Here is a 13124-nt window from a genome sequence, read left to right on the forward strand (position 1 = left end):
CGCGGATCATGATGAGCTACATTCATCGGCAGTCCTTCACAGTGCAGCAGAAGCTGCATCACCGAACAAGCATCACCGAACAGGTAGGAAACAGAGCTGCAGGCTGAAGATACAATATGGACGAGTCGTGGATCCACAACTGGAGACTGTTTTGACAGACTTAAGCGTTGTTGTATGCAGTCATTTTCGCAGGGTATCCATGCAGATTTTTTTCTTTCTCTCCTAGGTTTTGTAATAGCGTGTGTGGGCTGTGCACGGAGGTGGACTATATGCAAAAAAATACGGTACATATTTGAAGCTGTGGGAGGTGATACCTTTAATGGCCTACATTTTTCATACAGTCTGTAAAGGCAAACTTTTCATGCAACCCTTAGATGCATATAAAGTTAACTACTGTTAACTCAACCTTAGTTAATCAGATTTTTCGCTTATTTCTAATGCACTAGAAAGTCTCGATGAGAAACCATAAATTGCTATGCAAGGAAAACTTGCTTAATTCGAACCCGAAAGCATGCAGATTCAGATAATTCAACCCCCACCGGTGTCTCATCATGTGCGTAGTGGTCACTACAAGATTTAAAACAACAAATTCAGCAGACGGCGCGCTACTGATTCCCTAGGTGACAATGGTGACTGCAGCAACCTATGCTGCAATGATGATGACAACATCCTCTGTGCCCTGCGCGATGTCTCTTCTGAAGATTTGGCTAGCGCCAATGGCAGTGTTGACGTCTGTGGGCCACTGACTAACGATGTACATGTATATATCATGTTGTAATACGTACTGTATTGCAGTATTCTGTTGACGACGACAAACTTTTTGAAGCAATAAAACAGATTTTAATTTGTTCATTTTATCGCCGGTTGTTAATTCGACCAAACCTTATAGTCCCGCACGGGTCAAATTAACATGAGTCGATTTATAATCTTATATCATAATGAAGAAAAGCGCAGGCCACTAATATCATCTACGGCAGTCAATATCCGTATCAAGTTGCTGAGATGTCATTAGGAGAAATAAGAAGTAATAAGACCATAGGTAAAGATATATGTTTACATTTTTACTCGTTAAGTTTTATATCCCAGTGCTACACTCCCTCAACGAGATATGTCACAGCAGAGAGCAACGAATTAACTTTTTCGACTGCTGGACATTCCCTAATGTACTGAGCCTTTTTTTCGTTCTGCTTCCATCAAAAGTTGGCTGCCACAGCTGGGAATCAAACCCACAACCTCATAATCAGCAGCAGAATATAACAGCTGCTGAGCCACCGAGTGGGTGTGCAAGAGTTAGTATAAAATTGGCAGTAATTTGTCAAGTAGCAAAGAAAAGAAAAAAGAAACAGCTACTTACAGCATCAACAGCATTAACATTTGGCTTGTACTCCAGCAGCATACTGACAATGTCAGAGTAGTTCCCCTTTGTGGCTATTATCAAAGCCGTCCATGAATACTGCAATTAATAAACATTATGTAATTACTATACAGAAGCAGACTGGCTGCATTGGAATTCTGGTCATTTCTAGTATACCTTAAATTATAGGGTGCTCTTAATGTTAAAGAACATGAACAGAGGAGCAAAGAGAACACAGAACAGGAAGATAGATAAGTTCAGAGAACTCCTGCTACCATTTGCAAAAAAAAATCAGTTACATGATTTTCACTAATAAAATTAGTGGCACTTCATCAGTACTGCACAGTACTATATGATGCAAAATTCAATATACTTAAATCGGCAAAAAAACAAAGCTTATCTGTTTTTGAAATCCACACAAACGAATGCACGTAAATGAGACCCTCTTTTTACATTACTCACATTGTGATCCATGCACATGCAATGTAATACCATTTGAACATGCCATGAAGTATCTCGGAATAATATTTGATGAGCACATAACATGGAATGATCATGTGCAGTATATATGTAACAGACTTAGAGCTGTGTCTGCGATGATGAACAACCTAAGAAGTAAAACTTCGATGTACTTGAGGCGCATCATATACATGGATCTGGCTGAACCTATTATAACCTACGGTATTACATTGTATGGAACTTGTGCTGACCACAAAATGGGAGCCATAAATCACATAATTAAAAGAATAGTAAACAGTAAAACCTATGGAACTATGCTGCCGCAGGTTGACAAGGAGGAACAATACAATAGGCTCGGCATATTGGAAATGCGTGAACTATTTTATTACACTGTGGCCACACATCTTTACTATACAAAGGCTTTCAAAGTACCTGTCAAGAAAAATGTCGCCCTAGGAAAGACATAAACGTACATTAAGCCACAATGCTTTACACATTATGAGAAAAAGATAAGGGGATATTATGGCCACAGATATTTAATGAACTTGGCGAGTGTTTGGCAATTTCAAAACTAAACGAAAAATGACTAAATCAATAAGGAAATGGTGCTCATCTTTGCAGATGAATCACTGATGGCCTCTTGCATGTTGAAGGCTGCTTTCTTTGTTTGCACTTTAGATATTCTGCGAGTTGTTGTGATATGGCTCATATAAAGCTATTATGATGTCCTTTACTTATTTATTTACTTAGTTTAATTTCTGCTCGATTTGTATTCATAACTGCTCATTATGTGTACATAATTTTGTATATTATGCATAGTATGTACTAGTGTGCCTTACTTCATTGTTTTGTGGTACACATTTGGTGATTCACCGTGCTGCCGAACAACCAACAAGCACGCCGAGCTTAGGTTGGACAGGATATGAAAACTCATGTACCAAACGAAGAAGAATAAATTTTTTTAGTACTCTAACCACTCTTGTCTGTCATGTCCACCCCCCCCCCCTCCCTCCCTCCCCTAACACATCCCTTTTTTTTCTCCCCTTTTCTGTGGTGTCTTTCTTCCTCTACCCATCTGGCACCTTCTTTCATTTAATGATGAAAAACACTGGGCTTCAGCCCTAAATATTTACATATTAAACAGCTTTGTGCGCATTTAAGAAATTGTAAGAAATATGACTGGAAAAAACACAAGTATAAAAGAAGACTGACCATCCCAGCAGTGTCAACATTTGCACCTGCTTCTAGCAGCATCTCAACAATGCCTGTAAACCCTCGACGGCATGCCCAGACCAATGGAGTAGTTCCATACTGCATGAATAAAAAGAAAAAAGAATAACTTTTAACACGATATCAGAATCGGAAATGACATACAATGTTAAGAAAAAATGTTAGTGCAAAAGCTTATAACATGCCCACAATGCCCACAACTTTCCTGAGATCAATTTTACAAGCAAATGGCTCTAATATTGATTTCAGCTGTAAAAGTTGCTTGACAAGTTTCTAGAGCAATACTGGTGAATAGTACCTTTCATTAACCATTTATCAACAAAATCCCACAAGGAACTCAAGCCATAATGATGGAATCAAAGGCATTGGCATGCACAGTAGAGATTGCATCAAGAGCAAAGGTTCATTGCAGATTTCACCTAGTGCTAGCAGCTGCCACCAGATGACATCATGCATGATGCCAAGTCACCTAGCCATCAAGCAGGCTAGGTGACTATTTGTCACTGCCCTGTTTCAAAGGGGATGCCATCATCATCATCATCATCACGCCATTAACAGCCCCTCTACACTAAGGTGCCATTTTGCTTGCTCAAAATGGTGTAGTGAGTCGTGAGAAAAAGATAGCCATAACATCGTTCAAAATAACAATAAGAGCAACAGCATTGCACAACATCAAAAAAAGTGTGCATTCAATCTGCTGTCACTGCAGTTCCTTAAGCTGACTTCTGGTCGGCATTTTTCTGTTCAGACTGGATGCTGACAAGTTTTGGAGCATACCTGCCAACATGACTGGAACAGACTAAGCATGTTTTTCATAAAAGGTAAAAACTTTTCCATGTTCATGTTTTTCATAGCAGCACCACAGATGGTGCAGCAGTGCATTCCATCCTATCCATAATGTTTAACAGTTTTCGCCACTGGCCAGCAATGTTTCCACGCAAAAGTATATATGGCAACATGAATTGTGTCAGGTGATGTTTCTCTTTTTTTTTTTTGCTTGTCACAAAGGCCCCAAGATGCATGCGATGCTTGTAGACATTGTCAAATCAAACTGCAGAACAAGATCACTTCACTGAATTGTGGGAGAAAAAAAAATAATATGTACATATATAAATTCAAATTGGGAAATTAAAACAGTTCGTTACATTTCAGGTTTCATTGTATCTGGTCTTCTGACAGAGATAAAGAAGATATATTTCCAATGGCACATTATTCACATCAGCCAACATAGAAATCATGCTATGATTACTGATTAACTTTACTATTAACTAAAATTCCATATTCAATCATTTAAAGAAACATGACACAATTGTGAAATTAAAGCCAGTCCACATAGTAGGAGTCCTGAAATGACCACCAGTTAAAAAATATTCATCCCCAACATCTACCACGAAACACACTGGTGCTCCACATGGTTTTTGTCTTCTAGAACATAAAGAAGGCTTTGTGGGAAAATAGTATGTGCAATGCCAATGTATTTTTTGCCATAGCTCCTCTTCTTGAATGTAGATATTGTCAGACTTCTTGACCTCGGGGAACCTTGGCAATTTTTAGGGACCTGAAAAACCACTTTATCTGTCTTTGCCTGGGATGTGCTTGTAGTAAGGCACACAAGTCTTTATTTCCTCCTTGATAAAGGTCCACAATTGATCAAATAATTTTATCAACATTATAGAAAAGCAAACAAAAAAAAAAAGACAATACACGCACTAGCATGAACATTGTATTCACTGTCCCTTGAATAGAGTCAATGTGCAACTCTGTGACACTTGGGGCAAGTCAGTAACAGCAAAGCTGTTAAGGGGCGTTCTGCTATGGTTTTCATGCGGCGGTGAAGGCCGGCGTGCGACGACATGGTTGATATCAAATGTAAATGCAACGCAGTGCATGTCGGAGCCCTAAATTTGCTTTGAAGCACAATGATCAATGATTATAAAATAAAAGTTACCGTGCATATATACCTCATTCAAAAAGCCAACAACTTATATGTGGGGCTTTTAACCAGTAATCCATAATTTTTGTTTCTCACATCGCATTATATCGGCTCCACGTTGAAGGTCAGCTAGGCATTTTTACAGCTGCGACAGTGAAAGCAAGGGTTCTGCAACACAGTCTGCATGGGAGTTGTTACAGCCAGCCACAACCAAGCTCGAACTGCATTCAAGTGAAGCCATAAGCCAGCACACAGTCCCCTAGTACACTCGACGAAAAGTGCGAGAACTTGCTTACACAGCTTCGCTGTCTTTGATGTGATTATCAGTTGTCAGATTGGCCTACACCTGTGAAGGATTTTTTTTTTTTTGCTCAATAGACAATGTGCAAAACCTGCAAGTGCGCTTCTTCACACACCTTCTTTGATGCAACGAAGATGGCAGACCTTGGGCTAGAACCGTAATTGAAGTATCAACATGCGGGTCAGTAACATCATTCCTGCCACCGTCTGTACCCCGCAATGTCCAAAGTTTTAAAATGTGGGTATCAGCTTTAACAGTGCTACGTGCTACTAACAGGAACGTGGCCATCTTGGTTAAGAAAAGTTTGCTCTGTGGGAAAGCCTGCTTACGGATTTATTCATATCATCTATTCAGAGAAAAGAAGCAGCACATTCATACCCCCAGCAGGATGCAATGGATATGGTTACCAGCATTGCAGCGGTGAAAAAAATGTATACAGGAAGGGAGAACAGGTTGTCCAATAGGTATCCATAGGACCCAAGAAAACAGTCCACAAAACCCTTGAGTTCCACAAAAACCATTTTGGAAACACCCTGCAATATATAAATCATAATATACTTCACCTTGTCGCCAGAGTTGACTTTAGCCCCGTAACTGAGTAGGTCACCCACGATGCTCTGGTGCCCCCGGCCTGCTGCCCAGATAAGGCAGGACATGTGGTTCAGGTCGTGCACATTTGGGAAAGCCCCCTGCTCCAGCAAATACTTAGCAGTCTCTGTGTGGCCCTTGTAACATGCCCACATAAGGGCAGTCCATCCACCCTAGAATGACATGCGTGCAATCACAGCTTGCCAATCATTCTTGCACCAGTGATAATTCACGTTCTCTCCAGAATAACATATTATAATTCAGAAAAGCAGGGCACATGGAAACAACGTATTAAATGAAGGAATTACAACTACAAAACTGCAGTGCTGTTCTGGAGCACTGAATTGCCAACATATGAGCCAATCACAAAAGATAACATCGCCAATGCTTGGAATGCTAAATTAGGCATACACATAATAGGAATGACTTAGGCTCCACTGTGGTTAATGTATCGTAGACACTGATAATTTGGACAGGTTCCATTGTCATTTCGGAAATTCTGGGTGTTCAAAGCAATTTTTTGCCCATATCATCTACTTAGTATGTTCTTATAAACAACATTCCAAAAAAATATTTTTACATGCTAGACTGCGCTGTAAAGGTGAAGTATTCGAATGTAACTTATGTAGAAAATTTAGCGCTAGAAAGGATGAAGACAAAGGAAAAACACATAAAGAGCGCTTGTGATGCATTCTTCCTTTGTCTTAGTCCTTTATAGCACTAAATTTTCGACATGAATCCATACCAACTTACTCAGTTCACTCTCCTTATTAGAGAGTAACTCTAAATAAAAATTACAATGCATAAGAATATGAAAGCAAATGTAAACTGGCCACTTTTATTGAATCTTTTCCAAGTAAATTACTATTTTTTGTACAAAAATATTTACATCTTGGCCCCACTTTTCCAGAACTATTTATAGTCATGTGGCACCATTTGTCTAACACCCTCTGAGATGGGTGGTGAGAAGCAGGATTTTAGCAGCATGCCACAAATTTCTGAGGTCCATGGGGGCATGCGAATGACAAACAATAACATCCAAATTAAGGAACAATTTAAAATGAAGAGAAAGGAAAGGGCGCACTATGGCAAACTGTTATTTTCTCTGTGAATTTATCTCTTGACACAGGACAAACATTGAGAGATTTCCAAAAGCACACACTATCAGTTTAGGTAAATTTTATATTTTATGTTCCTTTAATAGTACTTTGAATAGTTCCTGTAACACTTGCAATACTTAACCGATGCATAATTCAGTCAAGCTCAAGACCATTATTAATAATGACTGTTTCGTAAGGAAAATTCAAGTTTGATGATCACAGGACTTAAAGGCATGATCCATGCTGCTGCTCAGATTTGCAAAAACAGTTTGAATGTTCCTGCACCAGATGCATGAAACAAGAGACATTCCTGGTTTTGATCAACAGTAGTCAAACAAGCAATGTCACAGGCTGGAGCCAATATTTCAAAAAGGGAGCAAGGGACAAACCCCCTTGTTGAAATGTGGGCTCCAGCCTGTGCCATCGCTTGTTCAAATAATGTTGATCATTTCAAGTGTTGGCCATGGCGGCTGCATTTTGACGGGAAAAAAATGCAAAAACATGTGTATGTTTGGTTTAGGCACACATACACAATGGCTATTGGCTGGATTTCATTAAACCGTTATGACTTAGCACCACCTCCGGCATGATAACTTGAAGTTTATTTTGGTTCGTTTACAAAAGAAAACAAATCTTGGAGAGCGAGGCCAATGGTGTTATTCACACCCCTGACTAAAACCTGCCCTCCAAAAACAATTAAAAAAAAAAAAAAAAAAACATTGGCACTTCAACAGTACAATATCAGTTACAATAGTAATGTGAGCACATACATCTTAAGAATCAGTACACATTATCAAGAACACAAAATATAAAACGTATAAAAAAAAATGTTGGATGCACAGAAATAGGTGTCACCAGCAACTGAAATGTCTTATGTTGCTCGGGGACGATGAATAGAATGCTTGTATTGTGTAAGTGTAACACTCTCAGATGCCATGTCAAGTACTGCAGGATACATATTAAAAAAGTTAGGTATTTTATAAGCAAAAAACCAAGATATCTCATTACTATTCAGGTCAAGGCACCTCTTGGCAGTGGATAACTATACTAATGGCTTCCGAGACAGTGTAGCACAACGAACCCAATTTTGGACCAAAGGCCATGCCAATACCAAAGATCTGCAAAAGAGTGGCTGTTGCAGGGGCGTAGCCAGGGGGGTTGACCCCCCCCCCCCCGAAATTTTTTCCGCAACCCCCCCCCCCCAACTTACCCACCCTTTGCTCTCGTCGCTTCGCGCTGACATAATTAATAAAACCGGTGCTACTATCACAATTTAATTCCTGGGCGCTTCCGTTTGGGTTGATAATTTACAGGGAATCATGTCTGCATATGGAAAAAACTGTCACGGTGTTTGTCAAGGCTTTGACACTCTGTGAAGTTTTGGGCGAGAATGTGGCGGCCGCATTCTGAAGCAACAAATGCGCAACAAATGAAGCAACAAATGCGGCAGCCGCATTTTAGATGATGGCGAAAACGCTCGAGACCCGTTTACTTAGATTTAGGTGCACGTTAAAGACCCCAAGTGGTCGAAATCTCCGGTATACATTTCCGCCGCTTCCCTTCAGGTGCCGGTTAGGCCGCGCTCGCGCAGGATCTTAGGCTACGTTCACACTTGGTCTCGAAGCTGTCGGAAGCGGCAAAATCTTGCAAAATTCCACCCGCCTAGGTGGCAAAACAGGCAGAAAAACAGGCTGCGAGCCAAATCGGTCTCGGGCCGATTTTTTCGCCATGACGAAGCGGAAACGCGGCGCAAAGTCGTTCTGCTTCACTGGAAGCTACACTAGCATGTAAACAACCGGTCGTAAAATTGAACATGGCACCAAAAGTGTAGGTTGTAATGCTGATCGACGCGATCGAGAACCAGCCCTTGCTCTACGACAAGAGTGGCACTAAAACGTACTGTCAGCAACACTCGCGATAGTATTCAACGTCGCGCGACCGGAGGTGCGGCAACGAAGCCTTGGCGTGACCCAACTTCTCGCGCTTTTGCAAAGCCAGGCGAACCCACCACCGCCGTTTCCGAGGTGTCCGCGTCTTCCGTTTATTCATTGTTCATTTCTAGAAAACAAGTAGGTAGAAGTATAAAAGCCATTTCTTCTTCCACTTCCACGGCAGACAATAGTTAGGCAGATTCCTCGTTGGCGCTCCATAATTCTCCTCGCAGGTGTACGGTATGTTGCAGAAGTCGCGGGGTGCTTTTCTCGTCGCAACGATAGATTGCGAGCGTAGGTCTCACGTAGAACGCGCAGGCTTTGGCGAGCCCCAACACAAGGGCCAGCCCGGGTTTTAGCTGTGGTGTTCCCGTTGCCCCTTTGGTGTCCTGGAGGCGCCGACAATACGAAATGATGAAATGTTATTACAACTTGTAAATAAAAGCTATTAAAGAAATATTATCATGCCTAGGCACCAACCTGTGACTCAGCCCTACCGCGCCCGTGTGAGGAGAATTACGGAACGCCAACGAGGAATTTACCGAAGGTCGCAGATGACATGCGAAGTTGCGTAAAATGATCACTTTTGATGACGGTACGTGGGTCAAAGAATGAACATACCGCTCGAAATAATGCGATAATGAGCGCCACCACGCCGACAAACGTACGCAGACGAGATGGATCTAGACGAAAATAGCAGCGGCGGCTGCGGCGGTAGCAAAACAAATGTGAACAACTTGGACAGGCGCGGAAAAAATTTTCCGGCCGCTTTGGCCTTTCCGCCCGCTTGCCGCTTCCCAAGTGTGAACGTAGGCTTACTCTGTGCGAGAGACGTCTCTTGTTTGCGATTGCGCCCCCACGGAAGGCTGGTAATTACTGTTGTGTTGTTGAATCTCAAACCAGCAATTACAGACGGCTGCTAGTTGCTGTTTTGTTGTGGAATCCCAAACCAGCAATGTACACACGAAGGGGTTGATGACAGCAGTGAAATTCCACCGACTCGCAACAGAATGCACGAAACAGACAGCCGACAAGCATGAATTACTGCTGTGCGCAGCACAGCGTAAGTAAACTCTTGTTGCAGGCGCTGACAGTTCTCGTCGGAGTTCACGCGTCCTGAAAAATTTATTATGCGCAGTTTGTGCACTATGAACTGAACAACACCGGAGTTCATTCCTGCATCACTAGTACACCAATCAGCCGAGATTCTGTGAGGTACAAGGCCGCTTCCTGTTTGCACCGGCGTACGTGAAGCAGAAATGAGTTGCACGCACTACTTAAAATGCGTACACATGCCATATCTATGCTGTGCGGTGAAATATTCTGTACAATTCTGAATCTGTTGATGTAAAGGCAAATGACGGCTGCACGCTCGCACACAGCGGAAGACACAGCGGCCCATGCACTTGCCGCAGGAAATGCAAACCTCTCGTATGAGGGAGCAGGGCGACGAAAGCTTAGAAAAAAAAAAAAAAAACCTTACGCGTTTTTGCACGTATTTAAGTTTTCTAGCGCAAAGACGCAGCGAACAAGCTACTGCTATGGGAGTAGGTATAGCCTGGTCACACGTGCATTTTCACGTGAATAGCCGGCCTTGACTTGTGAAACGCACTTCGCCCCGACGAGGACGACGCCATCTACGCTTAACGGAAATTAACAATTAATGATGTCTTCTCCGATCGCACGGGTCGACTCAATAATGCTTTTTTTCGAAGACTGGTCCATTCAGTGGCGCGATGAGAGACCGTTGCTCCAAACGCCCACTGTACCTGTCGTACTTCCTGTATTTACTTCGCTTACTTTACTTTTTACTTAATTTCTTCACAAGCACACGCACACGCGAGGGGGGGGGGGGGGGCGGTCCCATGTCTTTGATATACAGGTATAGAGTCTGCTTAAACTACCGATATTTATTATCGATCATGTGACGTAGCGGAAAGCAGAAGCTTGCCCCCCCCTTCTCCCCCCCAGTCGGGCCGGTGAACCCCCCCCCCCCGAAAAAAATTTCTGGCTACACCCCTGGGCTGTTGAATAGTGTTTCGTGTTGGCACAGCACTGTGTGTTGTAGATAGGAACTAAGAAAAGGCCAAGAGGTTTTGTCACAGGGGAAGCATTTTGATTGCCACTAACTTTCCTCATACAAGGTGCATTCAAAAGCTTTTTGTTGGAAAAGGTTTCAGAGAAGATGCCCTTTATAAACAGACATATTTAACATGTTCCATAAGGTGCTTTGCAGGACCCTTCTAAAGAACAGAAGCAATAAAATTTACTGTGTATAAGCAGCTCACCATATCTCGATGCTCAATATCTGCATTGTGCAAAACAAGTTCTGAAACAATGTCTGTATATCCTTCCTTAGCAGCATTCAGCAGTGCTGTCCAATTGTCCTGCAGAAAAGGCAAAAGCAAACACACTGAGTGAACGTACTGCCATCATAATGTGGTATAAATGGCAAGGAGTAACCCCGCATGAAGAAGAAGTCAAAGCTGGAAGAGATGTTTGGGACAGTTAAAGCTGCAAGAAACACACAGAACTGAAAGAATAGAACAGAACATCTGTGCATCCTCTTTTAAAAGTGACTACTTTGCAACTAATGTGACAAGTCACTTAGATTCTAGAATATACGAAAACCTTTAATGTGCAAAAATATTGCTTACAAGGTCCTCTAGGTGGACATCAGCTCCTTGCCTAATCAGTTCTTCAACAATGGGAAGCTGTCCACACTGAGCAGCTATCATCAGCAATGTCTGGCCATTCTACAAATAAGCAAAGAAAATGAATTTATTGCAGTGACAATACACTAAAAACAACAACAATTGTTTGCGCACTACATTAGCCGTAGATATGAAAAAAAGAAAAGGTTTAAGCTATTATACCTCGTCCCGTTCATCAGGGCTCACATGCTTGTTACTGAGAGACCTTTCAAGGGTATGTAGGTCTCCAGCATTTATTAGAGCAACAGCACTTGAAAATGCAGACGTCATATTACCTATCCTGGAAAGTAAAAATAACATGTTAGCAATGATTTCAAAATTAACCTATTAAAACAGTGTAACGAACAAGGTGTCAGTTCTGGCCTGAACATTATGTTTGGTAAGTTGGAGCCCAAATTACACAAGAGATATGACATTTAGACAGAAGCAATGAAAACTACTGACTAAACTTTTCGTCCTGTTGATGTATTACGACCTGTTTCAAACAGTCACATTAAGCAAAAAATAAAAAGCAAGCAACTGACAAACACGTTTGAGGTCATGAGCGACGGCTCAAAAATATTGCTATGCGTCAGGTCACACAGATTGCAGAACGACATTACAACAAAAACTACTAATACCTTGTGTACGCTTACAAGCGGGTTAATCGCAGTTGTTTAAGTGAATTTTCAGGGAAATTCATCAAGCTAAATATTCAACAGTTGGGTTTACCTTAATAATGAAAGATATTTCAGTTTCGTTTAACAAATAACACTCATTGTAAGGTGTGGAATTACACAGCCATCAGAGTTGCTAAGCAAAACACTTTCGTGCTTAGCTCACCATCAGTTATCTGATGGAGTAAAGTGGTAAAGTAACTATCGACTGCACAGAAAGCTTATGGGCTGCCTTATAAGCAGTTTCATTTATCGTTCTCTGGCAAAAGGAGGTAACGATCTCTTGCGCGTACACATGCGTGAACATCTATGACCGAAGCTTACCGCAACGCCTAGGAACAGCAAGTTGAACCAACAAAACTATTGCTAGTCGTTCTTGATTAGCGCATACTAAAGGCAAGACCTCCCATCCCCCAAACAAAAGGACACAGAAGAGCCTGTAAAGTGGTACATCACAAAACACCTACAACCATAGCTACAACCGTCACATCTGAAAGGTGGTCGGGTGTAATCGGTGGCTGTCGTCGTCTCTGAACCACTCCCGATGACTGAGCCGACCGAGCCATAGAAAATTTCTCGCCGACTGAGCCCATGGAGATCTCAGTTTCGGTTTCGAGCACCAAATTTTAGCTTCGTGCAACTTAGCATCTTCTGGTAAAATTTACGTTAAATATATATTTTTTTTGCGAACGCGTTGGTTAATTACTGCCGTTCAAGCTGTAATGCGCAGCGATGAATTGAAACATATGTTACCACGATCTGCATCGGTCCCGTGGTCCATACAACCGTCGTGTCTCCGATGTCCCCTTCCCTAGCAAGTCACGGACTCAAGTCTTCTGTGCACTACGGGTCGTATGC

At 41.9% G+C, this 13124-nt stretch overlaps 1 protein-coding gene across 3 annotated transcripts in view; it reads right to left on the reverse strand.

The window, feature by feature from the left end:
- The window catches only part of LOC119466173 (kinase D-interacting substrate of 220 kDa B-like), an 82735-nt gene extending 69615 nt beyond the window's left edge, over positions 1-13120 (reverse strand). The window contains exons 1-7 of one of the 3 annotated variants that reach the window (XM_049669773.1): positions 13020-13120; positions 11773-11890; positions 11554-11652; positions 11185-11283; positions 5841-6038; positions 3026-3124; positions 1355-1453 (exon numbers count right to left, since the gene is read on the reverse strand). In XM_049669773.1, the coding sequence (XP_049525730.1) occupies positions 1355-1453; positions 3026-3124; positions 5841-6038; positions 11185-11283; positions 11554-11652; positions 11773-11880 (702 nt within the window). In that variant the 5' untranslated portion in view covers positions 11881-11890; positions 13020-13120. Of the gene's footprint in view, positions 1-1354; positions 1454-3025; positions 3125-5840; positions 6039-11184; positions 11284-11553; positions 11653-11772; positions 11891-12590; positions 12932-13019 lie in introns of those variants that run through there. The other 2 variants (XM_049669765.1, XM_037726672.2) reach the window with 2 other exon arrangements.
- Between the last annotated feature and the right edge of the window lie 4 nt (positions 13121-13124).

Source organism: Dermacentor silvarum, chromosome 1 (genome assembly GCF_013339745.2).
Source record: "Dermacentor silvarum isolate Dsil-2018 chromosome 1, BIME_Dsil_1.4, whole genome shotgun sequence".
In the NCBI taxonomy this organism is placed as follows: Eukaryota; Metazoa; Arthropoda; class Arachnida; order Ixodida; family Ixodidae; genus Dermacentor; species Dermacentor silvarum.